General features: G+C 59.8%; 1 protein-coding gene across 1 annotated transcript in view; it reads left to right on the top strand.

The window, feature by feature from the left end:
* The first annotated feature begins 1239 nt into the window (after positions 1-1239).
* FIBCD1 (fibrinogen C domain containing 1) overlaps positions 1240-27071 on the top strand; it is a 34271-nt gene continuing 8439 nt past the window's right edge. The window contains exons 1-4 of the mRNA XM_043469863.1: positions 1240-1573; positions 10670-11149; positions 15770-15929; positions 16338-16474. Coding sequence (XP_043325798.1) covers positions 1502-1573; positions 10670-11149; positions 15770-15929; positions 16338-16474 — 849 coding nt within the window. The 5' untranslated portion in view covers positions 1240-1501. The remainder of the gene's footprint in view (positions 1574-10669; positions 11150-15769; positions 15930-16337; positions 16475-27071) is intronic.

Below are 27071 nucleotides of genomic sequence, written 5' to 3'. Positions count from 1 at the left end.
GAGAGACGAAGACGATGCCAGGGAACAGCCTGGCGGGCCAAGGCGCCCCGGGAGCCCGAGCATAGCTCTGGGGAGAAGCGTGGGGAAGGGAACACAGGAGTCTATTCTGAAGCTGGGGGAGCCGAAGATTGGGGGGGTTGACGCCCCGCAGAGAGGGGCGGGGGAGGGGCAGTCGGTCAGGATCTCATGGCGGCCCGGGGGAGGGGGCGGCCGGCCGGGAGCTTGGCGTCGGTCGTGTGGGCGCCTCCCGGTCAGGAGTCACAATAGCAGCTCGTTAACAGCGCAGATTAAGGACTTTTGTCAATTACCACTGAAGGCTGCACCGGGCGGATTAAATGCTTTTTAAAGTGCTGCTGGTGGGAGGGGGCCACTAAGAAGCCCCCTCCCGGCACAAATCCCTCCTCTCCCGAGCAGAGGAGGAGGCGGGGGCCGAGGCAGCGCTGGGCGCGCCCGGGGAATGCGGGCGATCGGCCGCGTGCGCGGGCAGAGCGCGGAGCGGCTCGCACGCGACACCGCGGGCCTCCTGGGCGAGAATAAGGCGTGGGGCCGGCTCTCCGTACGCGAGCACCGGACTCAGGCCTACCGGCTCTGGCCGAGGAGCCCCCAGGGCCAGCCTCGCGGGTCGGGGTCGGGAGAGGGCGGTCCCTGGTGGCGGGAGACTCTGGGCCTGGGTGCACTTGCCCCGGGACCTGGACCCAGATCTCAGACACCCGCAGCGGGTGCCCTTCAGCCGGCCCCCACCCCCGGGACCCGCCGGGTCTCAGGGTGCGCCCCTGTGCCTTGAGGGGGCCGGGAGGAGCCCGGCACCTCTCCCCGGAGACGCCCGAAGGCCCCTCGGGGGCGCCCCCGGGGCCTGCCCGGCGCCGCGCTCCCCGCGCACGGTGAGTTGGCGCGGGTCCGGCCCGGGAGGAAGTTTGCGAGGAGGCGGCCCTCGGGGTTCTCAAGCCCCTCCGGGCCCGGCGAGGGGAGGGCTGCCCGCGGCTCTTTGCTGTCCTCCCGGGCTGGCCCCGGGGGTCTGGGCCGGCCCGCCTCTTCTCTATTAATTAGCCTTTGGGGAGGTGGAGTTTCCCCATCGCCGTCCGCGGTGTGTGCGTGCGTATCAGAGGGAGAGCGGGGGAGCAATAAAAGGCAAAGAGAGTCCAAGACAAAAAAGACACGGAGATTGAGAAGGAGGGGGGGAGGAGGGAGGAGCGCGCAGGGGAGGCGCGGGAGCCGGGAGCGGGGACGGCGCGCAGCGCGAGCGGCGGGCGGGCGGCGGGCGGTCGGCGGCTCTCGCGCTCCCGCTCCCGCTGTCGCCCGCACACACCCGCGCACACGCCGGCACGCACACACACACGCACACACACACACTCGCACACCCGCCCGCTGGCCCGGGCCGTCCCGGTGCGGGGCACCGAGGCGGGAAGCCGGCGAACAGAGCGAGCCCGCGCCCACCTCGGCGCCTTTGCGCTCCGCAGCGGCGCGCCTCGCCCGGCGTCCCCGCCTGCGGTCCTGCCGGAAGATGGTCAACGACCGGTGGAAGACCATGGGCGGCGCTTCCCAACTTGAGGACCGGCCGCGCGACAAGCCGCAGGTAAGCGCGGGCCCGTGGCGTGGGGATACGGGGGCCCCGCGCGGTGGGCGAGGCGGTGGCGGCTCCGGCCGGCGGGCTGGGCACCCGGGCTGGAGTTTGGGGCGTACCCCTCGTGAGGCTCGACAGGCCCGAGTTGGGGCGGGCGCCCTCCTTGGCTCCAGAGGAGACACTTGAACTTGGGGTTCGGGCTGCGGATGAGGGCGGCCCCCCTGCAGGAGCCCTCTTGCTCCTCCAACGGACTCAGGTGCACGCCTGCGCAGAGAAAGTAAGGGACCCATAGAGTTTACAGTGTCACCAGCCCTTGAGCGCGAGCCTCTGTTTCCTCATCTCTACAATGGGCATCTGAACCATTTACTAAGTATCCCACCCTGGGCACCACCCCGTGCCAGGCGCCTGGCATGCGACCCCCTCCCCCTCATCTCCTCTGAATCCTCACACTGTAGCCAGCCTACCCCCACCCCATCCAGCAGAGGATCAATAAATATTTGCCTCTTGTAAGAACACTGGGTATTGTGGTTCTCCAGCTTTAAGACAAGGGAAGCAGGATTCAGAGAGAGTTGCTTCTGCCCCAGGCCTTGTGGCTCTGCTGGGATTTGAACCCCCGGTCCTTGGGCTCCAGGTCTGTTCATCCCCCGCTTTGTGCTGCCTCTTCAGGGGGCCGTGGAGGAGGCCCAGGGCTGTGACTGGAAGGGGGGATGAGGACAGAGCTCCAGGGCTGGCCGGAGAGGGGCTGGGGCTGGGAGCCGAGTGGAGGGGCAGCCCCGGGGCCGCCCCAGGCTGGCCTGCCAAGGGACTGGGGCAGGCAGGCGAGATGCGAGGTCTGCTCGCCAAGGAGAGGAAATAATGGAGCTGCCCGTTTTAAATTTCAAATTTCTCCCAGACAGATGTCATTGGGGAAGGAACAGTTCTTGTTTGCAGAGGCAGGAGGGGGGTGGCAGGGGCGGGCCTTGGCGGGCCCCTCACTCTCTCGGGAGCGGGAGCGGCAGCCTGAGCGTTGTCTGGAGCCACATGCCTCCACACTTTGCAGAGCCCTTTCCCAACCGTCTGCACAGCCTCGCGGTCGGCAGCAGCCTGGGTGGGGAGGCAGGGGTGCACGTGCCCTTGTCGCAGGAGGACGGCGGCGCAGAGAAGTCGAGGCATGCCCCCAAGTCACACAGCACGTTAGTGGGAGAGCAAAGTTTCCAAGCCAGGTCTGACGCCACGCCTCTCCCAGCGCCTCCTGGCCCATTCTCCTTTCCTGTGAGCCCCCTCACAGGTGCTGACTTCTTGTCATTTGCTAACAAGCAAATGACACCAGACTGCCTGTTTCCAAACGTTTGCTGCCTCATTGTCCCCCAGACACACACACACACATACACACACACACACACACACACACACACGCTTCACTCAGGGAAACCCTGTATATACTTCAAAACGTACTCAGGTGCTACCTCCTCCAGGAAGCCCTCCCTGATGCCTGATACCCAGTGGGCTCTGCCGTGATTCCCAGCAGCATTTAGCCTGTGCCACTCAGCTGCCTTTATCTCCCTGCCTTGTTCCCTAGCCTTGATCCCTCCTGTAGCAGGAGCTCCCTTTGGACACATGCTTCTTCTGGGCCCCCATCCTGGGGTCTCCCCCTGGGTCCAGGCTCCTGTCTTTCCATGCAGCTCAGGCTGGGAGCTGAGGGATTTTTGCTGAACTGAACTGCATGAAGCCTGGCCAGGAGGAGCTGGGAGAGCAGCGAGAGCTGATGTGTCTCAAGGGGAGGTGGCTTCTGGGGGATCTATTTGAAATGTGGTTTTAAGGCCTCCTGGGTCAGCCCTGGCCTCTCTGCTGCTTCGTGGGGTATATATTCCAGCTGCCACCAGGCCAGAGCCAGCTGTCTGCCCCTTGGCATCGGAGGCTGCCAAGAGCTTGTGGTCTCAGCGACCTGGGCCAGTATCAAACACCACCTTCTCACTCCACCCCTTTGGTGATCCAACATGTAGACAGGCTGTCCCGTTGCCAGCTCCAGGCTAGTCTGAAGCTTCAGGTAGGAGGCAAGCCCTTTCCTGTGCCCACCGTCAGAAGGGTTCCCTTGGACCTGGCCTTCTTGCATCCATAGTTTCATCTCGACCACTGACATGCTTTGTGACTGGGTAAGTTACGTCCCCTCTCTGAGTCTGGGCTTTACCATCTGTAAAATGGGAACAGCAGTCACTGCTTCCTCCTCACTTCACAAGGGCTTAACAAGAGTTGAGTGAAATACTGGTGTGCTTTGCAAATTGTGACGCGCTGCACACCCTTGAGGAAGGTGGTTCTCAGAGTAGCCTGACCCCTTTGCCAGGCTGTCAATGTCCTGATCATCCCTTTGCCCACCAGGGAAAGCAATATGACCACCCAGTTCCCTCCGGAAGGTTCTGACTGAGGTTCTCTAATGAGGCACTTGCTCCAGAAAAGGTGCCAGAGCCACACTGTGAGTGCCCTCTGTGCTCATCTGTATATCTTCTTGTTTCTTAGTCAAACCGCTCTGGGAGTTTGGCAGCAGGAATGATCAACCCATTAAACAGATGAGGAAACTGAGGCTGCGAGTTGCAGTCAGGACTTGAACTTGGGTGACCGATGAGCCTTGTTGGGAAGACTAAGGAAAGAGAGGCTGGCTGCCCTCGACTCCGCCCGCTTGGGCGCATTATGTAATTCCCAAGGAGAGGGCTCTGGTACCTGGTGCGTGGTTCCCCAGGGCGCACACCGTACCCACTGCCATTGAAGGCCTACATCCAAGTGTTGCTGTTTTTGTGGACAGCCTCGGGCCGGCTGTGTCCTGGGCCTGTCCGGCCTCAGCTCCTCATTTGCCAGGTGACCTTGGACAAGGTGCCGACTTCATTAGAGCTTCACTTCTCCCCCTGCAAAGCCAAGGGGCTCTCACACCCTTAGGGCAGCAGGTGATGGTGGAATATTTGCCAGGAGTTCGGAGTTGCTCAGATAAAAGGACCTAGAAATAGCCACAGTTCTCCTAATCACCTAGTGTGGGGCAGAAAGTCACCCTGTAACTATCTCCTCTTGTTGCGGGGGGCTGGGGGTGGAGGCGGCTCATTTCTGAGCAGTCCCTGAGTCAAACCACCCCCCAGGGAGGTCAACCTCTGAACCATCCCAGGCAGTGTCTCTTGATATTTTCAAAACTTTGAAAAATATTCCAGACAGGGAATACAATTCTCATTGGGAAGTTCTTCTTGATGTCTAACCTAAACCCTGCTGCATTTAATTCACTCAGTGGCTATTTATAGAGTCGCTCCCTCCTCTAGGAGAGACAGCTGTAAACCTGTGCCTCGGGAACTTAGAATCTCTTGGGAGGAACACACTCGCATCATGGGATTATGACAAACCACGATGGGCATTATAAAGAAAACCATGCATGCCTCTGTCCTCATTGCCTGGGCTTTGGGTGGAGGTCACTGTGTCCGGGTTGGATGAGAAGGAGGCTGAAGAGAACAGGGACTGCCAGTCAAGGACTCCTTCCTTCTCCTTCTGTTTCCTGGGCCCCTCCCCATGGAGCTCAGCTCCTAGCCCAGTGGTGTGGCTGTGATGAGGAGGCCGGAGGCCAGGAGAGGCTGGGGTGGGAGGGCAGAGACCACTTCCCCAGGGAGGCGGCATTTAAGCTGGACAACATCTGTCAGATCTGTGACGCCAACGTGTGTTGGAAATGACAGAGGGGGTGTCCCAGGTGATGCTAGTGGTAAAGGGCCCGTCTGCCAATGCAGGAGACTTAAGAGATGGAGGTTCGATCCCTGGATGGGGAAGATCCCCTGCAGGAGGGCATGGCAACCCACTCCAGCATTCTTACCTAGAGAATCCCAGACAGAGGAGCCTGGTGGGATACAATCCATAACGTCGCAAAGAGTCGGACACAAGTGACTTAGCACACACACACAGGCAGCTGGAGAGGACTGGACAGGAGTTGGGGGGAGGGGAGGGGACAATAGCGGAGGCTGGGGGTGGGGCGGGACCTGCTCCCGAGGCCTCTTAGTCCCGGAGTGGTCTGAGCGGAGTGTCCTGGGCTTTTTGCCATCAGGAGGGTCCTGGGCCACTGGGTGGGCTATGGGAGGGCCTGGGAGGAGGTGGGGAGGCTAACAGGGAGATGGTTGCGGTGATTTTAAAGTAGACGATGGGGCTTGGACCAGATCAGGGCTGGGGGGGCCATAGGAACAGAGGGGCCCTGGGGATTCGAGGAGGTAAGAGTGGACACAGCCAGGTGCTGGCTGGGGGTGGGGGTGAGGGAGGGGAGCCCAGGGAAGCCCCCAGTTTTGGAGGGGGCTGGTGAGGCTGATACCATCCCTGGGTGGAGGTTTCAGGGTGGCTCAGGTTTGAGGTGGAACAAGCCTGGTTTAGGGGTCAGTGGGCTGGAGGTCTGGAGATCTGGGGGTGGGGAGGGTGAGCAAGACCCTCACAAGACACATCAAGAGACCTTCCCTCATTGGAAATGGACTCAGAACTGAGTGCTCTCTGGGGAGTGAGGGCTGGCGGCTCAGCTCCTCCGGGAGGGGTGGACGCGGGCAGTTCCCAGACCCTTCTTTTTGTCCCTAGAACACCTCCGGCCACTCTTCTGGGGCCTTCCTGGTGGCCTGAGGCTTCAGACGGCCTTTAGTGTGGGTCATGTTCAGAGGCCCCTGGCAAGACAGGGAGCTCTTCCCCCAGGACTCATAGAGTGAGCCAGCAAGCCCTCTTCCTAAATCTTTGGGACCCCCCGCCACCAGAATTTTGAGCAGAACAACCACCTCCTCTTTTTAAGGGGTCTCTGGGATCTTCCTTCTGCCAGGGCCAGAGCATCAGAGCCCAGCCCAGGTCAGGCGCTGTTTGCCTGGCCGGGGAGCAGATGTGTGTTCCTGGGGAGAGAGGAGGAAGACGCCCCCAGGGCCTTTGGGCTGGGCAGGGGCTGGGCTGCCCCGCTTGTGACGATGTGTGAGCCCAGGTGCAGCTCTGAGTCTCTGCCAGGCTCAGACCACACCGCCGCACCTCGGTTTTCCCAACGCAGACCCACACAATGTGTTTCTGGGGCTGGGGTGCTCCTAGGAGGTGGGAGGCTGGGAGCGGCTTGCACCTGGATCTCACCTTGCCTGGCCTCCCCCTGGGGGAGATTTTCTTCTTCCTATCCTGGTATAAGGAGTGTAGTCTCAGCCTACTCATGGGACCACGACCCAGCTCCTTTAAAAAAACAGGGAAAGAGACTTCTCTGGTGGCCCGGTGGTGGCCCCCTGCACACTCCCAATGCAGGGGGCACAGTTTTGATCCCTGGTTGGGGAACTAAGATCTCACATACTGCACAGTATGGCCTTAAAAAAAAAAACAAGGAAGAAGTGGGGTGCGGTGCAGGCAGAGCACTGTAGCCGTGAGCCCTTTCTTCCAGAGCCCTCTTAGCCTCAGCCAGACCCCGTGGCCATCCCTGGAGGCTGGGGACTCAGAGGAGGCAGTTGGGACGCACACCGCCCCTCTAATGAGGCAGCTCCGGGCTTTCTCCTCCCACCTCCCCTGGCATGAGCCCACTGTGTCCTCCCCTGACTGGGGTGTCCTGGCCCGCCTTGGACTGCGGGCCAGCACTAGGAGTCATGCAGGGGATGAAGCCACATCCCCCCAGCCGGGAGCTTGCACAGGGGTTTAGCACCAGCAGCAGGTCTCAGACCCTGGGGTTCCTCGGATGCCCCCCAACCCCCGCCTGGGATGCCTTCCCAATCTACAGGCTCCTTGCCCCTGGGAGATGGGGACCCCAGGTATGCATCACTCTGCCCTGGCCAAGGGCTGATGAGTTAAACACCAGCCCCCCGCACGCTCTACTGGGCTGCTCGCACCTGAAGCCCCCCTTATGGTCTCAGATAGATTTCTTTGCAAGGCACGTAAACTGCAGCCTATAAAAGCGAATAGCACTTCATGTTTAAGGTGATCTCTGAAGACTGATTCTCCTCTGCTGAGTGGCCGGTTTCATCTCCAGGCCCTGCCCCTGGGGGGACCCCCTGCAACCTTCTCCAGCTCCCCCCACTCCTCTGCGCCCTTGGCCTTCCCACCAGGGACCAAGGGCCTGGGTGGAAGCAGATGCCCAAGAGGACTGTGGTCCTGGGGACACACCCGGGGGACGTGGCTGGCCGCTCTGCCTCCCCAGCTGGGGACCTTAACGCTTTCCTGTGGAGGACGTCGCTCAGAGCTGCTCGGGGCAAGGTGTCTCGTGACGGAGTCCGGGAAGGGACTGACAGGGACTCACTGGCTGACACAGGGCTTTGTCTCAAACCCCGGCCAGGCTTCCCACAAGGCAGGACTGCGGTCGGATGGCTCAGCAACAGCCGCACAAACGGGCAATGGGTTTGAACCCAGTCACCCAGGCCTGGGTTCAAATGCTCCTGTGACCTTGGGCAAGGCTCTTCTCTCTTTGAGCCTCAGTTTTCCCATCTGCAAAATGTAACCAACCACAACAAGGGGATGTTTGGAGGTTTCAGGTGGGAAAACAGCATAAACTCAAGTAATAGCGGTGACAATGCGATGCCCGCCCCCGTGGATCCTGCTGCCTCGTGGCAGGGTTGGGGCAGCCTGGAGGCAGCCTTCATTCTGTGCCAGGCCTTCCTGGGTGGGCACAGGGCTCAGTGTGGAGGTCATGATCCTCTGCCCTGCCAATCACCATGGGTCCCAGGGCCTTCACCTCCTCCCACGCCTCCAAGGTCATGGAGAAATGTCCTAGCCCGTCTGCCCTGTCCTCCATCCATCCAACAACCAGTTGCTCTATGCCTTTTGGGGGAGGGTGGGACTCACGGTTTAGAGCAGGTCTCCTAGACCTGGGCTCTGCTGGCCCCAGAATTCTAGCTTCCCTTGTATCCACAGCTTTCATCATCTCCAAGGGGATCCATGCCCCCAAAGAGTCATAGTCCATGGGACACAAGCTCCCTACAGGCAAGGCTGGCATGACTGTCCACTGCTACCCCTCAGGGACTGGCTTGGACCCTGGCTCGGGGGGAACACCAGGTAATACTGAATGGATGTTTGAGTGAATGAATGCAGTCAAAGGTGATGACTGTATTTGTTAGGGCCACTGTGGGGGCAGCAAGGGCTGTGGGAACACTGAGGAGGCGCCTCACCCAAACTGGGAGGAGGGCTGAGGAGACAGTCCAGGAAGGCTTCCTGGAGGAAGTGACATCTACCTGAGCCCTGAAGAAAGAGAGTTTAGCTGTGGAAGAGAAGCAGGGGAGGCTGATGCCTCGGGCCGAGGGAGCAGCCTGTGTAGAGCTGGCGGAGGGGAGCTGGCGTGTTCAGGTCTTGCTGGGGTAAATCGTGCACTGTGTGGAGTCCCAGCATGTCTGAGCAGGTGTGGGGAGAGGTGGGGTAGAATGTTGAGTCCCATCACTGCAGGGACAGGCTAAGGAATGCTCTCCCTCATCTTTCCAACAACACAGACCCCTGACCCCCATCTCCTCTGGTGCCAAATAGGAGATTCAGGGGTTACGTGTAGAATTTGAATTTAGGGAAAAGTAGCTATTTGTTCTGCCATATTTTCTCATAGAAAAACACAGTATATAAGAGGCTATTTTTTTTTTAATTTGGCTGCACCTTGCTGCACATGGGATCTTAGTTCCCTGACCAGGGATCAAACCTGCGCCCCCTGCAGCGGAAGCATGCAGTCCTAACCAGTGGACCACCAGGGATGTCCCTAGAGGCTATTTTATGTATCACCAAGAAAGAAAATTGTCAATCACAATTGTAAGATCCTCCCAAATGTCAGAGACGTTGAGATATGGAGACCGAAAAAAAACCACAAAAAAACCAGGGAAGGGACATTCTAGCATCAATGACACAGAAATAGCACTTTAGGTGGAAAATAAAAAACCCGACACCTCCAGATGCTCTATGCACATTGATCATGAGATAATAAAAGCCGCTAATATTTATTGCACAAACACAGCGTGCCAGGCATGGCTCCAAGTGCTTTAATATACTAACTCATTTAAAGATGCCTCTTGGATTCAGAAAGTTGAAAACGTGGGGAAAATTCAGCGCTTGGACATGCCTGGCCCCGGGAGGAGGCGGAGGCGGGGGGGCCCAGTCTGAGCCCAGCTTCTCATCGGCGGGATGACTGTGGGCAAGCCCCTGGCCTTCTCTGGGCCTCAGTGTCCCCGTGTGTCAAAGGCTGAGTGATCGCTCTGCAGGCTTCCCTTGGGCCATGAGGGATGCGGGCCAGTGAGTCTGGATTTGTGCTCCATCACGGTGCCTCCTTTAATTACAAGCTGCGCTGGGTCCAGGGGGTGGGGGGGTGATTTGTGAAGAGGGGGAGGCAGGCAGGGGAGGCAGGAGAGGAAAGGGGGGCGGGGAGGTGCTCAGGAGGCCACCCCCGGCCTGGGGACTCATGGCAGCTTCATGGGCCTGCAGTGGCTTCAGGACGCGGGGTATGGGTGCTCTGGGTTGAAAAGACCTTCAGTGACAGCAGCCCATGACCCCAAGGCATCCATTCCGCTGAGACAGCGCGATGATTTGTAGCATCGCTGTGTCACCATCGCAGCTGTCCCTTCCAGAGTCTGCATGGTGTCGGGCGCCTGCCTATGCGGTGGGCATGTCATCATTGCCCCCATTTAACAGATGAGGACACCGAGGCTCAGGGAGGTGAAGACCCTCACTCAAGGTCACCCTGCAGGAAATGACAGCTTGGGGACCCGAGCCCGGCCTCTCTGGCTGCAGAGTGGGAGTCCACCTCCCGCTCGCCCTTACCAGACCCAGGAGGGCTCCACGTGGGGCGATGTGCCCGCCTGGGGCAGGGGCAGTCAGGGAGAAGGGACTGTCCCTCCATCTCCTGGCTCTTTGCCCTGGTTCCTCTTGTCACCGTCCCCATCTGTCTCCCTGCCTCTCTTGCTGTCTTGAGCTTGCCGTCTTTGGTGGCGGCGGGTGGGGGCCTGTTTCTCTGTCTCCCCTCTGGGGCTGTTTCTCTGCGACTCCCCTCCCACGTCCCCCAGAAGGGGACCCTGTGAGGCTCGTCCAGGCTTCACAAAGGCCAGAGGGCCCCATCCGAGGGCTGAAGCCGGAGGCCCGGGTCTGCCCCTGACGTTGTTCCTTCTCTCTCCTCGTCTGTCCCTCTGTCCGTCTCTGCGTCCACGTGCCCGGGCTGGCCCGCAGCGGCCGGGCTGCGGCTACGTGCTGGGTACTGTGCTGCTGTCCCTCGCGGTGCTGCTGGCCGTGGCGGTCACCGGCGCCGTGCTGCTCCTGAACCACGCCCACGTGCCCGGCACGGCGCCCCCGCCCGTCGTCAGCACCGGGCCGGCCGGGGCCAACAGCGCCCTGGTCACCGTGGACAGGGCCGACAGCTCACGCCTCAGCATCCTCATTGACCCGCGGTGCCCTGACCTCGCCGACGGCTTCGCCCGCCTGGAGGGCGCCCAGGCCTCTGTGCTGCAGGCGCTGAGCCAGCGCCAGGCCGAGCCGCGGCTGCCGGGTGAGCAGGAGCAGGAGCTGCTGGACACGCTGGCGGACCAGCTCCCTCGGCTGCTGGCCCGGGCCTCGGAGCTGCAGGCTGAGTGCGCCGGGCTGCGGAAGGGACACGGCGCCCTGGGCCAGGAGCTCAGCGCCCTGCAGAGTGAGCAGGGCCGCCTCATCCAGGTAAGGGCGGGGGTCTGCGCCTCCCTTGGGGTCTGGGCAGGGGTGGGTGGGGCGGCTGTCACTGCCTGCTGGCCCTGCTGAGTGCCTGGTGCCCACAGCGCCCCTCCGTCCCCAAGTGCCCCAGGGCCAGGGGCTGTTGCGATTCCCGTCTACGGACAAGCAGATGAGGCTCAGAGAGGTGAGAGTCTCACCCAAGGTCACACAGCTGGTGACATGGGTGTTAGTGTAGCCTCCATGGCATGCAGTAGTCCATCCATCAGTCAAATCCATCCATTGAGTCAAATCCAGGCCTGGAAGGGCTTCCCAGTGCCCCTGGGCAGGTGGACACAGGAGAGGCAGGACATGGCCTCCATCAGGCTAATAGAAGTTCACGGTCACGTGGTGCTCAGGGGCAAGCCACCCCCACCCTCGGCTGGGCCATGTGGCCAGAGAGAGCCATACCCCCTCCGCCAGGTCCCCCCATTCACTGCCACTTGGTGCCCACAGCTTTCCAGGGAAGGGGGGTACCAACTGAGAGCTCAACCAGACCCTTAGTGTGTCCACAACACCTCCGCCCTCTCCGGCCCCCACCAGAGCCCGGCCAGGTGGGTCCCAGCAAGCACCTGGTGGATCTGGGTGAAGGGTTTCTAACACTGACCATGCCTGCAGCACCAGCAAGAATTTTCCCCCTTGTAGAATCAGGGCTCAGGATCAGCTCACTGACCCTCTGCTGTTTTCCAGAAGAGAAAACTAAGGCCCAGAGGGGGGCAGTGATTTGTCCGGGGTACAGTAGCAAGTCTCCCCAGGTGGTGCTAGTGGTAAAGAACCCACCTGCCAATGCAGGAGATATAAGAGACACAGGTTTGGTCCCTGGGTCGGGACGATCCCCTGGAGGAGGGCGTGGCAACTTATGCCAGTGTTCTTGCCTGGAGAATCCCCTGGACAGAGGAGCCTGGCGGGCTACAGTCCACAGCATCACAGAGAGTCAGACAGGACTGAAGCAACTCAGCACACGCACATGCTCAGTGGCCAGGTCAGGCCTGGCATCCGGCCTCTGGAGCACTGCCCAGCCGCCAGCCTTCACCCTGTCTGCTGCCCACCCCCCACCCCCATGACTTAGGTCCTTAGGGACTGAGACGCGAGCCCCACTTCTGCCATGGGTCCAGCCCCTTCCGGACACATGAAATGACCAGGCATTTGGTCACTCACCAGCTCGAAAGTGACGGGCCTTTTCCCTCCCCCGAAGGCTGCAGCTGGAGAAATTACAGTCCTCGTCATCCTGTCTGGGTGACTGATGGGGAGGCGGCCTCCCCATCCTGGGGGGGGTGTTCAGCTGCCCTCCTGCTGCCCATCCATCTGCAGCGTCCCCGCCCCTCATCCTCAGGGCTCGGGGAGACCTCCAGACTTTCTGGGGCATCTGGGCACCTCACTCTGCTCTCCCCGTGGCTCAGCCCTGGACAGCCTGGCCCGCCTGCAAACGCTCACCTTCAGGGCAGGGGCAGAGGACTGGGTGGGAGCTCAGGGCCTCCCACCCGCTCACCTGCATGGAGGCCTGGAGCCGTCCCCAGAAGACTAATGGCTCTTCTGGGGCCCAGCACTGCCTCGGCTCACCTGATATATTCACTTCTCACAAGAATGTTTAATTTGACTCATTTCCCACAGAATCAAGGTGATTTCAGAGACCATGTGTCTTGCAGAGCCGTGTTGCCATAGCTCCTAGTTCCCCTTCTACGAGCTTCCCAGACCCTCCGCTGTCAGCCCGAGACCTGGGCTTCTCAGAGCAATGCCCACGGCACTCCCTGTCGGAGTGACCAGAGCTGCTTGTTAAAAGGCATGTCCCTGGACCTCACCCCCAAACCCCCGGGTCCCAGCAGGTCAACAAGCACCTGGCTGACTCCTATGCACTGATGTACAGATGTCTAAGACCCACTGGCCCGGGAGCCGCAGAGCTGAGTGTTCCTGCCCTCACGGTTTGAGTCAGTAGAGTCAAGGCTTCACCGAGGACCAGCTGTGCATCCCTGAGCACCTCTGGTGCCCTCCCGGGGCGGGGCACTGCCCTCCTCACCAGTGACATGGGGCTAGCACGGTCCATGCCCAGTAGGATGCTGGCGCTCATAGATGTACTGGTCTCGGCGGGCGTGTGGCATGTGAGAGATGCTGTCTACACATCCCCACTTCTTTTATGATGACGGTAGAAACTTTGTAAACTGAAGTTGCAGCCCATGGGGAGCCACCACTGAGAATCTTTTTTTCGGTCCACACTGTGTGTAATAAGCACTTTGCAGTACAGTAGCCCCAGGAGGTGGTGAAGTGAAAGTCGCTCAGTCGTGTCTGACTCTTTGCAACCCTATGGACCATACAGTCTATGGACTTCTCCAGGCCAAAATACTGGAGTGGGTAGCTTCTCCCTTCTTCAGGGGATCTTCCCAACCCAGGGATCGAACCCAGGTCTCCCGCATTGCAGGCAGGTTCTTTACCAGCTGAGCCAGAAGGGAAGCCCAGGAGGTGGAGGGAATCATTACCCCCATTCTACGGAGCGGCAGACTGAGGCTCAGTGTGGCAAAGCGCCTTGTTTAAGCTCCAACAACTTAGAAGTGCTGGAAGCAGCATCTCCGATTTCACTGCCTCTGAAAGTCGCCAAGTCCTCTTGAATGCAGCTGTGCGGCTCAGCAAGCAGGGACTGACTTTCCCCATTAATTCGGGGCATGTTTTTATGTACATTTTCCACTTTAATCATTTGCTGATTTAAACTGAGGTCTTCCTTGCCCGTTAGCAAGAGCTGGCCATGCCTGAGTTTCTCGAGTGTGTCTGCCTTGTCACAGGAGGATGGGCAGTACAGATTCGACTGAACCAATGGGCTTAGTGATCTTTCCTGCTCACATCCCACAGGGCCGCCCCCTGCCCCTGCTCCCTGGGGCTGCCTGCATCCCGCTGCAGAGCTCCTCCAATGGGGCTTGTCTCCAGGACACTGCAATAAGACCCCAGGAGAAAGCTGCCACCCTGCCTCAATGCTCTCTCCACCCGTCTGGGTGCCTCTTCCCCGGGCCTGAGCCCCCAGTGAATCACCTGCTCAGCAGAGGGGAAACTGACAAGGAAACTAAAAGCTTTGTCCGGCCCCTGCTCCCGGACACGCCGAGAATCATATTTTGTGAACTGCTGGCACTGTATATTTCTATTTCCCTTCCTCGAACGAGCTATTATCTGGCCAGTGACAGATTCGGTGTGTAAAGAAAGACCCAGCAAGCTGCATGCTCACTGGCTGGCTGCAGTCTGCCTGTGACCCTGCCTCCCTCCTCCTGGAGCCCTGGGGTGGGGAGGTGGCAGACCACAGACCCCTCAGGCAGCAGGCACAACCAAGAGACCCCAGGTGGAACAGAGCGGCACTAACTGAGCCCCAAACCCCTGGACCGTGACCACAGTGGGAATGGTACAAATCGAGAAAGCAGACTGAGCACATGCTGTCGAGAACCTTCCCCCTCCCTAGAAAACAGGGCCCACCGTGGTGGTTCTCGGGGAGGAGAATAATGCGAAAGGGGTTTGGTTACCCTTCCAGGGTTATTTGAAAGTGATTGGAGGAAGGGCCTGAGCGAAAACCCAGAATCAACACCAGAGCCTGGGTCCAAATCACGGTGCGGCCTGCCCCCACCTTAGGCTCCCTGCACAATGGCACAGTCCTGGGTTCCTTTCCTGCCAGTCAGTTTCCACGCGGGTCATGGCCTGAGTATGTCCTCCACAGGGACCTCCCCTTCTGGGCCTCAGTTTCCCTGTCTGTAACAAGGGGACAACACCTCAAGCCCTTCCACTTGGCAATGCTGTGGGGTCAGGTGAAGGGATGGACATCAGAGAGCCCTGGAAAGTCAAAGCTGGGTTCTCATGGGGATGCATGGGGCGGGGGGTGCAGGCCTCCAGGGTCCCACCTGTGGAGTTCAGACCCAGCACCCCTGCTTTGTAGCCTTGCTCAGCAATGAGAAGAGATGTTGGGTGAAGGTGTTTTGTAATCTGGAAGGTGCCTCATGAATTCCCATACTGAGGCAGGCACCCAGGTGCTGAGTGCTGAGTCCCTGCTGGGGGCCGCACGCTGTGACTGATCCCCAAGGCACCTGGTCCAGGGAGGCTAGGTTAGCCCTGTCTCAAGGCTGGGTTAATCACTCACCTGCAGCCGTGTAACTGGCAAGTGGGTGAGTTGGGGTTTGAACAGTGGGGTCTCCTTTAGTCAGCTCAGCGGGGCTGAAGGCACAGAAATGGATGAAGGACAGGGCCTGCGGGCAGCAGCGGCACAGGGGTCTCCTCCCACCTGGGCCCCCGTCCTTTGCGCACCGGGGCTGAGACCGCCGTGGGTGGCGGCCAGAGTAAGTCAGGAGCTCGCACCAGGAGCATGCCTCCGCCTTGTGTGTGCACCAGAGCCGTTGCTACGCCAGTGCTCCACTCACTCAGGGCTCCGTCCCCCCAGAGCTCCACCCACCTAACGATCCACCCACCTGGAGCTCCACCTACCTGGAGCTCCACCCACCCGGAGCTCCACCCACCGAGTGCTCCACTCACCTGGAACTCCACCCACCCAGTGACCCCACCCCCTGGAACTCCACCCACTGAGCGCTCCACCCACCCAGAGCTCCACCCACCCACCTCTGTGCCCTACAGCTTCTCTCTGAGAGCCAAGGCCACATGGCTCACCTGGTGAACTCGGTCAGCGATGTCCTGGACGCCCTGCAGAGGGACCGGGCACTGGGCCGACCCCATGTCAAGGCTGACCTTCAGAGGGCACCTGCCAGGGGATCGCGGCCCCGCGGCTGCGCCAATGGTGAGTGGGAGTGGAGTGGGGGCTGCCCTCCTTGGATGACCTGGGTGCCCAGGTTCATCCCCACAACGTCCCCCACCTACCCCACTGACGAGACTATACTGCGTCTGTGTGCCGAGGACTTCCTGCTGCTGGGCAGCACTGAGCACCCTACCTATACCCTCCCCCTCTCCCAGCCGGATGAGGTGGAGCTCACTGCACCCATTTTCCAGATGAGGAAAGTGAGCCTCAGAGGGTGCTCACTCACCACATCCACCCAGGGAGAGGCAGAGTCACAGCCTGCCCCCAAGGCCAGTGCTCTGGAGCCCACTTGACCTTGCTGGACAGACAAGTCAGAGACCCAGGGACACAGGAGGGTGGGGAGGAACGTGGGTGCGGGGCCCAGTGCCCTGACGGCCTTCCCTGTCTCAGGCTCTCGGCCACGTGACTGTCTGGACGTCCTCCTGAGCGGACAGCAGGAGGACGGCGTTTACTCCGTCTTCCCCACACATGACCCCGCTGGCTTCCAGGTCTACTGTGACATGCGCACAGACGGAGGCGGCTGGACGGTGAGTCTCCCTGGGTGTGCGGCCGTCTGGGCCAGGCCCCGCCTCCTCTGGGCCCTGCAGATGTCTGAGCAGATCCTGGGGTGACCCAGGAGGCCGTGCACGTAAACCAGGGGTGTTTTTCCTGGCCCTGCCCAGAGGCTCGCCAGCCCTCACAAACCTGCCCGTAATCTCACCAAAGCCTGCACAGGGCAAGTGCGGGGCGTGTGCTGACACGTGGGGGCCACTTGGGGGCAGGTGTCAGATCCCGATGTCTGAGTGGAGCCGCCTTACACTCCCTGCGCCTGCGGCCCCCACCCCCACCCTGGGCAGTGGTTCTGGAGCGGTGGAGGGGTACTGAGGTTGGGTCCTGGGACGGCCGGCTGCTACTGTGAGTTCAAGGGCAGACGTTTTCCGTTATTCAGTAGGTGGTGTGTGTGCAGGAGACACAAGGGGGAGCACGCATGGTTGCTGTGAGCAGAGACCCCCCCAGGGTCTCCTGGGGAGGAGCTGTCGCCATCTCCTTGCACATCCTGGTTCCTGCCCAGATGGGAATTGGGAGCGATGGAAAGTCAAGGGTGAGAGTCGCAGGTGGCCCGAGACCTCCCGGGGCCAAGAGAAGGAGGAGGTGGGCGTGGCAGGGCGGCGGCCCTGGTTTGAACACCTGGAGGTCTCCTGATCGGCCAACGGAGAAGCCCCTTCTACAGCAGGGTCGGCACACAGGTCTCCCCTGGTCTGCGCCACAAGTCCTCAACTCTGCCTTCGCAGGGGGAATGTAGCCACAAAACTAAAACGCCTGGGAGGTGCGTGGTGGCATACGAGGGTGAGGGCAGCGGCAAATGGAGCAGGAGGCGAGACAGGAAGGCCCGAGCGAGGCAGGAGGGCAGGGCCCAAGCGGATGCTCTCGGCGGGCAGATCTGCCATCAGGAGCTGGTGTGAGAGCTGCTGAGAGCCCCCCGAGGACCCCGAGACAGACATTCCTCTAAACGTCCCTACAAGCTCCAGAGAGGGGAGCGTTTAGCACTGGACTCACATCTGAGCCTAAAAGCACTTTTGTTTTCCTATCTCGGAGCATCTGAGTTATGGCCTCCACCTCTGGGACCCCCTCGGCGGGCAGAACAGCTCTGATACGCCAGCCAGAGCCCAGAAATCAGAGTTAAGGGTTAGGACAGGCTTAATGAAAGACCAGGATGCCGACCCAGACCATGCATCTTCCACTCGGGTGGAGTGGAAGCCAATCTCCCGGGAAGTCAATCAGGGTTGGGGCCGGGAGGCGGGTAATTCCTCGGGCCTGGGCTTCGGGGGTGATTAGAGGGGAGTCGATGAGGAGCACTGGCCTGCCCAGCCCTCCCGCCCAGACATCTGGATCAGCCAGCCTGGAAGAAAGGCCATTCTCAGCAGAGAAGGGCTAGCGAGGCCCACAGACGTTAATATCCATTTGGGCTTCCGTCAAAAGCAATCTTTTCCCGGATACCTCTGGGCGTCTGTCAGGATCACCTCCCTGCCACACGGGATCTCTTGGAAACTCAATTGCTGTTTGGGAGGGAGCTGGCTGCCACCTTGCTGGACCCCGATACCATCCATCCTCATTTAGGCTCCATGTCCAAACTGCCGGGCCTTGAGTGCCAACACGGGGGACAGGGTGCCTGGGGCCAGACACACTAACCAGAACCTGCTTCCCAGAAAGCCGGGACTGCAAGAGGTTGGCACTCAGCATCCCTGGTTGCCTCAGGGCACTTTACAGTTTATATACCCTGGCCCTGCTGGCATGCAACCCCTGGAGACTCCCAGGGCAGCCTCAGCGAGGGCAAGCGGTTTGTTCAAGGTCATCCAGGTGGTGCTAGCGGTAAAGAATCTGCCTGCCAATGCAGGAGACAAAAGAGATGAAGCTTCGTCAGTCCCTGGGTCGGGAAGATTCCCCTGGAGGAGGGCATGGCAACCCACTCCAGCATTCCTGCCTGGAGAATCCCACGGACAGAGGAGCCTGGCTGGCCACAGTCCATAGTGTCACAAAGAGTCAGACACGACTGAAGTGACTCAGCACGCACGCACCTGGCAAATAAGCAGCCCGGCCTCATGCAAGTTTGTGGAACCAACTGTTGCATGGTGTCACTTGTCAGTTTACGGCTCAACCATGGGGTGCCAGCCATGGACCTGAGGATTCCGCCGCAAGGTGCCAGCCTGGCAGGGAGCTAGACAAGTCAGCCAGCCTGTGTGGGGGCCACAGGGCTAGGGGTCCAGGGTGACCCCAGAGGGGAGCCCCCTCACCCCGCCTGGGGTGGCCAGAGAGGCTCCTGGACTGGGAGGTTGGGGTGCAGGGGATGAGGTGAGGAGAGTGTCCAGGCAAAGGGAACATGTGCAGGGGTGGCAGGGAGGGGGCAGGGCTTGTTCTGGGACCTTGGTGGCTCTGTTCTGCTGGCGTATCGCTCAGGGGCCCGGGGACGGGTGGGAAAGCAGGCAGTGCCTGGGTCGCGTGGTTTTGCAGATGCTATAGGAGTCAGGCTTTCTCCCTGGGGGCACGATGGGCTCTTGGGAGGAAGTGACCCAGAGACGGGGGGCCCAGGGGGAGAGTGTGCGAGCAGCTCAGGAATGGGGGTTGCAGGGGCCTCGAAGCCTTGCAGAGGGCGTGGGAGTCACCATGTGGGAATGAGGTCAGGGGATAGGGGTACACAGGCCTCAAGGTGGCCTCTCTGATGATGTGGCCACTGGCCCTGGTGGAGCCCCAGCCCCTCTCCACACTCACCATTGACCACAATGACCCAGGCCACACGGGGTCAAGCTGATCAGCCAGGCCGCTGCTGAACCTGCCACATGCACCCCACCCACACCCACCCCGCAAAAGGAGGAGGAAGGCAGGATGGAAGGTCCGCCCCCTGTTCACCTGTGACCCTGGGCAAGGGGCCCAGCTTGGTTGCCGGGTCATTTGAGAGTCCTCCCAGGTCCCCCCTCGTGCTCCCTTTTTGCATCTGTCACAGGTGTTGTCCGTCTGTGTCCCCACCAGGCTAGAGCTCTGCAAGGCGGCAGCTGGTCACCCAGTGGCCCCCATAGCTCAGGGGTCCACACGGTGCTTGCACACCATCTGTGCTCCTAAATACTTGCCGGACGGGTAACCGTTGGCATCTTCTGGCAGCATAACTTCCCCTCTTGGAACCTCAGTTTTCTCATCCATTAAATGGGAATAAAGTAGTGCTCTTCATGGTGGGGGGGTGTCAGAATCCCCCACAGGCTGCTCACTTGTGGGGCAGGGGCAGAGGAAGGGGAAGGGGCACCAAGGGGCCCCCTGAGAACAGAGGAACTGACTCTACCTTGTAGGATCTTATGGTCAAACCGTGTTTTTATTATTATTTTTTACTTTTCTGGCCGCACCCCACAGCATGTGGGGTCTTAGTTCCCCAACCAGGGGTCGAACCCACGCCCCCTGCATTGGAAGGCAGAGTTGTTACCACTGTACCACTGGGGGAATCCCAAGTGGTGTTTTTGAAGAGGAGGAAGATTTGTTAAAAACAGAAGCCAAATTTCCTCATTTGGAAGGGTGATGCGTGGGACGAAGCAGCCATTTCCAGCTCATCCCCGGGGCCCTGAGAGACTGGAAAGGTCACATTCCCTCTGGGGGCGTCCCCTTCCTCCTCTGGCCAGTGGGGTGGCCCCTGTGTGTTACGTGGTCACCTTTCAGGGCCTGGGAAACAGGGTGACCAGGCCCAGGGCCCGGTTGGGGTTTTGTGGCTGGGAGGAGGGTCCAGCCAGCGTCTGCAGAGTGGGTCCCCCACTGTCCTGTCCTTCGACCCCGGGGGCACAGCCTTGCCCCCACCAGGGTCGCTTCAGTGGAGCTGCCAGCCGGCCTGATTGCCAAGCCCTCATCTTTGCATAATCACCAGTTGAGGTCACAGAAATCAGGTCCAGTTCAGCGTCTCCTACCGCCGGGACCTGCAATAGGACTGGCTCTGCTCTGCGTCCCCCGCTCAGATCCACGATGCCGCCAGCTTTCCCCCGGCCCTACCAGCCAAGTGCCCGAGCCTGCGTTCTCTGCCAGGCATTTTACTGCCGTGCGGGGTCAGCCGGCTCAGACGGGCCTCTAATTGGCTCCACGGCGAGAGCAAACCTCCCCTCCCACCGTGTCCATTCCCTCCCTACCTGCACGCCCCAGGCTGAGGAAAATCCTTCTCTTACTGGGAAGACATCAAAAGAACTGAACCCCTGAACAGAGCCCAGCCCAGCAGGGGATCAGGCTCAGGAGAGATGAAAGCCTCAGCCAGGATGCAGGTGATGGGGGGGGGGGCTGTGGGACTCACTGGGGGTGCCACCTAGCAGGACTTGGGGGTCCGCCAGGGTGCGGTCTCCCTGCTGTGTGCCAGGGGCTGCAGAGGCAGGAGGAGACCTGCAGTGACATCAGTGGCTGTCGCCTGGCTCCCCAGTGTTCCGGGGGAGTCCTCCGAGCGCACGCTGATAATGACCGCGTCCACTGCTGATGGCACCCCTCTGGTCTGTGAGTGATCCGCTGGGAGCGGTTAGGATTTTTCAAACTTTGAACGTAGACGGGGTGGGGGCTGCACGTGGAGCTCAGCCCGGCGCCTCAGCATCTGATAAACGGCAGCTCTGAGCGCCGTTTGCCTGGAGCCGACAGCCACCGCCTGCCAAGCCTGGGAAACATGGCGGGGCGCCAGGCCCAGGGGTACCATTTGCAGTCATAGACAAGGAGTGGGCCCACTTCCTTCTGGGCTTCGGCGGCTGGTTCTGAAGGAGAGAGAGGTTAGACATACCGTGCCCCTCCCCCACCCCACCGGGCTCACACCTACCTCTTCCTGCCTGGTGTCTTCACTGTGACCCTGCAGGGCTGACGAAGGGGTTGCTGATGGGGCCTTTGAAAATACATATATTTATTTATCTGTCTGCCCAGGTCTTAGTTGCGGCCTGTGGGATCTTGAGTCACGCCGTGAGGGATCTAGTTCCCTGACCAGGGATCAAACCCAGGCTCCCTGCATGGGGAACTCGGGAGTCTTAGCCACTGGACCCCCAGGGAAGTCCCTGATGGGACCTTTTTTTTTTTTACAGAGAGGGGAACTAAGGCTCAGAAAGGGTCCCGTGACTTGTCTGAGGTTACACGACCCACAGCCAGGGGCACAGCCAGGATCTGAACTCAGTTCGGCCTTATTCCAGCAATTGTGCTCTTGCTAGCAAGCCCAGGCGCTGGGAGTTGCTGCCCAGAGGTGTCCAGAAAGGACTGGAGGAGCAACCGCCTCCTGGGAAAGCCGGCAGAGCGTCCCCAGGGGCCGGCTTTGAAGGGCTGCGTTTGTTCCACGTCTAAGTTCTTTGTTCTTTAGAGACAAGAATCCGCCTCTGCCATAGCCTGCCACCCCTCCTCCCAGAACCGCCTGCTCAGGAGGCCTGGGAAGGCTGGTGGAGCACAACCAACACAGCTCTGCCTGTAATTGGTTTCCAGAGCAGCTTCCTCAGAGTCGAGGAAAAATCTCAGATGCTGCCTCCTGGGGACCCCGCCCACCACCACCACCTCATAGCATTTGGACCCACCCTGTGTCTGTCTCTTGTGCCTCAGCTCCTCTGACCACCTACCAAGACCCTGCTCAATCTGCAGTTCATCTGAACACCTCCTCCTTCAGAAAGCCCTCTAGGAACCCACCCTCCCAACCATCCCAGCAGGTGGCTCATCCTCCTCTGAGCTCTGGACAAATGTAACAACAAGCGTGACCCTGATGGAATGCTGTGTTATCAACCAGCCCATTTAACCATGTCACCATATGCTGGTGGGTTGGAGCTGTTATAATTCCCATTTTACAGATGAGAAAACTGAGGCATGAAGATCAAAAGAACACCTCAGATTGGGAGCTGCTCAGCCCTGAGGCTGCTGGCTTGTGCATCCATCTCTCCTGGGGCTGTGAGCTCTCTGAGAGTCATAGTCCCCCCACCGCGAGTCCAGGCACACCACATGGAGTCTGCAGGAGCAACCCTATCATTTTGCAGAAGAGAGAAACCAAGACTCAGATGGTCGCACTACCCTAGGCTGGAGCCTGGATAGAACTTGAATCTCCTGGGTGCCAGCCCAGTGGGTTTCCTGGGACCCGCTCAGCACAGCTATGAGGGAGAGACAGGGGACTCACAGGCCTAGAGGGGCAGTATCCACCCCCTCAGCCAAGGGGCACCCCTGGGCCACCCACAGTTTTTGTGTCAATCTTCCGACTTCAGGTTTCAGTGGGCCCCTGCCTTGAGGCACTCCTACTCCGCAGAGGTCTCCCCACCTCTCCAGACCTTAGTCTTCTCATCTGTCAAATGGGAGCATGAATCCCTCCCTCCTGGGTTGTGGTGGGCAGGACTGAGATCATCCTTGAAGGCACTGGGTGACCGCAGAGCCAGGCCCCAACTCTCAGGAGGTCTCCGCGCTCTGGGCAGCGTGGCTAATGCGATCAGCTGGGGCCCATGGGAGGAAAAGGCCCAGAGGACACTGAACCTGTGGAGCGCGAGACAGGCCCCAGGAGCCTGTCTGACACACGGGACAGTCGGCCGCTCTGCTGCTCCCCCACCCGCTCCCGCCGCCCAAATGCAGCGGCTCCTTCCTTTGAAACCTCCGGGCACCATCTGCAGGACCATGTGGGCCCAGCGCTCCCTTGGCAGAGCCTCCCCGAGCAGCACTTGGAAGACGCTGGGCGGCAGGCGGCTGGCTTCTGAGAATCTGCAGCAAAAAAAACGCGCCCGTCTGTCTGCCCACTCGTGGCATCTGCCCAGGAGGCCGCGGAAGCATTTCTCCATCAATCACTTTGCAGCCGGAACCCGAGGGAGAGGCCCCAAGAGCTGGGCCAGTGGATATTTTAGCCCTAAAATTCATAGTTTGTTTCCCCACCTTATCCCCACCATTTTTGCCTAAATGGAGACTCCTGTTCCATGGCCGGGATGGAGGAGGGGGAGGTGGATGCCTCAATCCTTTACTTGCCTCCCCCCATTTTTTCATTTGGCTGTGCCAGTTCTTACTTGAAGCATGTGGGACATTTTAGTTGTAGCATGGGGGATCTAGTTCCCTGACCAGGAATCAAACCCGGGCCCGCTGCATTGGGAACGCTGAGTCTTAGCCACTGGATCACCAGGGAAGTTCCAAGAGATCGTTTTTTTTTTTTTTTCCCTGCTACACTGAGCAGCCTGTGGGATCTTAGTTCCCCAACCAGGGATTGAACCCAGGCCTTTGGCAGTGAAAGTGTGGAGTTTTAACCACTGGACCACCAGGGAAGTCCCTTGCTTCCTTCTTTGTATCTTCTTGTCTGGCTGATCCTTGCTCTGTAATTGAAGGTCTTCTGGTGGGTGACATCCGGCCCTCCAGGGTTCCCAAAGCCCAGCTGGTTTCCAGAAATCTCAAGCCACAACTGCAGTTCACCCTGAACCCCGAGTCAGAGAAAACACTCCTGGGAGCCTGGGAGGACCTGCGGATGACCTGTGGCCTGTGCCCACCTGGGACACATGGCATGCTGTGGTCAGTTCAAGGGCAAGATGCGGGCTTTTGAGTCTGAGATTCCAGCCATTGCCCAGCGTGCTCGGTCACCCAGTGTCGGAGCTACGGGATCAAGACAGCTCACGGCAAAGGCTGGCAACTTCAAACTGCGGGTCGTGACCCATTGGCTGGTGGAGAAATCAATTTAATGGGTTGTGAGCAACATTTTTTTTTTTTTTTAATGAAGTGGAGTGGAGTAGAACAGAATAACAGGATGGAAAATATTAACGCCCATCTATCTGAAGGACAGCTATCATTTCGGAAAGCTTTTGTTTCAGATACAAAAAGCTGTGAGTATGCACGTCAGGAGGTCAACTGCATTTCCCTGGGTCACAGTCCGAGAGTCTGAAAGCCGCTTCTTTGGAACTGCAGCAGGGCTGTGTCTCAGCCCCGGAAGGGGTCGGTCACGGTTTGTTACCACTCGGAAGAGCGCCCGTGTTGGCAAATGATGCTCTGACCTCTGAGCTGCGGCGGATTGGAGCCAAATTGTCAAGACGTCTGCTGCTCTCAGCGATGGCAGGTGCTTCCCAGGTGGAGGAGAGAGGCCAGGAGGCCCCGGTGGCCTTGAATGTGTGCTCACCACCTCTGATCATTCACCCAGACCGAGCGTAGCCGGGGCCCTGCCTGCTACTGGCACCCAGCCTGGAAAAGTAGCAGGAAAGGAGGGCTGAAGACAGGGGGATGCTGAGAGATCAGCTCTTGGCCTGAGAGGCCTGGCAAGGAGACAAGGGGGGCAGGTTTGGGACTCCCCTGGTGGGTGGCAAATGAGCACGTGGACGTGGGTGGTGAGACGCGGACTTCGGGTATCCAGCACGGCCTCAGCTACGGAGTGAGGGGTGAGTCAGACTGTCCACTCATAGCTGCCTGACTTCTGGCCAGTGTCCGAGCTTCTGTCTCCTGGAACGGAAAGCGGGGCAGGTCAGGGGACCCAGAACTGGGCTCCCAGAGTAGGGGTAAGGAAGTGTGTGCACCGGACAAGGAGAACTTAGCCTGAGCGTCGGCTGTGGTCAGCTCTCAACCCAAGCCGGCCTGCCTGTCCCAGTGGCTAGGGTTCCTGTCCTGCCTGTGCCTGCAAGCGTGACACGCCCACTTTCCACTTCATAATAGGGGAAACAGGAAAAACAACAGCGATGGCAATAATGATACCAACCACTCTGATTTATTCCTCGCTGAGGTCTGGGAGGCCGGCTGAGCGGTGGGTGAGGCAAGCATGGCCTCGGGGGCAGGAATGATGCTCCTGGGCCACATGTTGGGTCATGCGGGGGCCAGGACGGGCCCTTGCTCCGGGGTCACCCTGGATCCCCTCCCAGAAGCCAGGCCCTCTGGCCATCCGCTATTCCTCTGATCTGCCCTGCTTCCCACCTGGGTGGGGAATCCCCTCAACCAGGCATCACCCCGTGCTACCCTGCCCTAAGGGCCCTTACTTGGATTCCCCAGCTGGTTCCTGACACGGATGTTCTCAGTGGGACATTTGGGGGAACAGACTTGGGACAGCCCCCCTGGGCAGTTCTGGAGGAGACACGCCCAAGTCTGGGAGCAATGTGGCCTAGGGCCAGGGCTGCGAGAGAAGGGAGGCCCTGGTGGCCTGTGTCCTGGGGCTGTGGGTCTCCTCAGCTGGTATGGGCTGACCACTGCCTATGTGCCAGGCCCTGAGCTGACTGTCTGTGGGTGAAAGTTAAAGTGTTAGGACTGCAACCCTTCGCAACCCTTTGGTTGCATGGAATTCTCCAGGCAAGAATATAGGAGTGGGTTGTCATTCCCTTCTCCAGGGGATCTTCCCCACCCAGGGACTGAACCCAGGTCTCCTACATTGCAGGCAGTTTTTTTTTTTTTAAAACCATCTGAGCTATCTACAGCCAATGGGCAAGGGCCGGGGGGTGAGGGTGGTGGGGTGGTGTTGATGCCGAGATCCCCATTTTACAGATGAGGAAACTGAGGCTCAGAGAGGCGTCGTCACTGGCTGGCACTGTAAGTGGCAGAACCCAAGCTCTAGAGCCCAGATTGGGAACCACTGTCCTCCCCGCCCCTGCCCCTCTCCTCCGCCCCTGCAGCCCTCCCACCGCCCCCCACCTCCAGCCCTGTTCTTCCTGCAGAAACAGGCTCTGCTGTCCGAGGCCTTCTCGGGGGAGTGTCTGAGCTTCTGCCAGGATTAGGCCTTTCAAAGGGCACGTGCTCAGGGTCCCAATCTGCAGCCATCAATACCCGCTCTCCACCGGCTCTCTGATCTCTGAGACTGATCGAATTTCCTTCTGCTCGCGTCCCTTCTGAGGGCTTTCACGTGTCAGGGCCAGGCCGGGTTGAAGGTAGCCAAGCAAAGGAAAAAGGTGTCGCCTCCCTCCCCTCCCGCCACCTGACGTCAGAGCTGCCTGAGCGGCCGCTGTGATGGACGGTGCCCCGCGGACAGACCCGGAGCTGCAGGCAGACGCCGCACAGGGCGGTTCCGGGCGGCTGAAGTTGGGCTGCTTAGTAATGGATCGGGCGGCTCTGCTGGTGCCGCGGCCAAACCTCTAACACCTCAGACGCGGGCACAGATGGAGGCGGTGGGGGCGAGTGCTGCCTCTGCAAATGAGCAAGAAAAAGGCTTGTTAGACAGAAAGGCTTGGGGGCGGAGGGGGGGCGGGGGGCGGCAAGCGGGGGAACAGGATTGTCAGCGGATCCTGTAAATACTCAAGGCAGCTCTGGCCTGGACCAGCGTGCTACTTATTTCAAAGCAATTTAACCGATGGGATTCCGGACTCCCAAATCAAGAATGTTATTAAAATGAAGAACAGAGGCGGCCAGCGGCTGGCTGCAGACTCCTGGTGCTCCCCTGAGAGGTGGCCCGGGCTCTGCTTTCCCAGGGCCCCCTGCCGATCCCCTACCAGGGGTTTTTTAATAGGGTTGGCGGGGATGTGCATGAATGTAGCAGGGGTGTATTGAGAGACCCAGCCAAGCCGGTGTGTGTGTGTGTGTTAAGTGCAGTGTCAGTCACTCAGTCGTGTCCGACTCTGCAACCCCATAGACTGTAGCCCATCAGGCTCCACTGTCCATGGGATTCTCCAGGCAAGAATGCTGGAGTGGGCTGCTGTGCCCTCCTCCAGGGAATCTTCCCAATCCAGGGATCAAACCCGGGTCTCCTGCATTGCAGGCAGA

Source organism: Cervus canadensis, chromosome 5 (assembly GCF_019320065.1).
Source record: "Cervus canadensis isolate Bull #8, Minnesota chromosome 5, ASM1932006v1, whole genome shotgun sequence".
Classification (NCBI taxonomy): Eukaryota; Metazoa; Chordata; class Mammalia; order Artiodactyla; family Cervidae; genus Cervus; species Cervus canadensis.
Note: the sequence above shows the minus strand (reverse complement) of the source record. Positions and strands in the feature narration are given on the sequence as shown.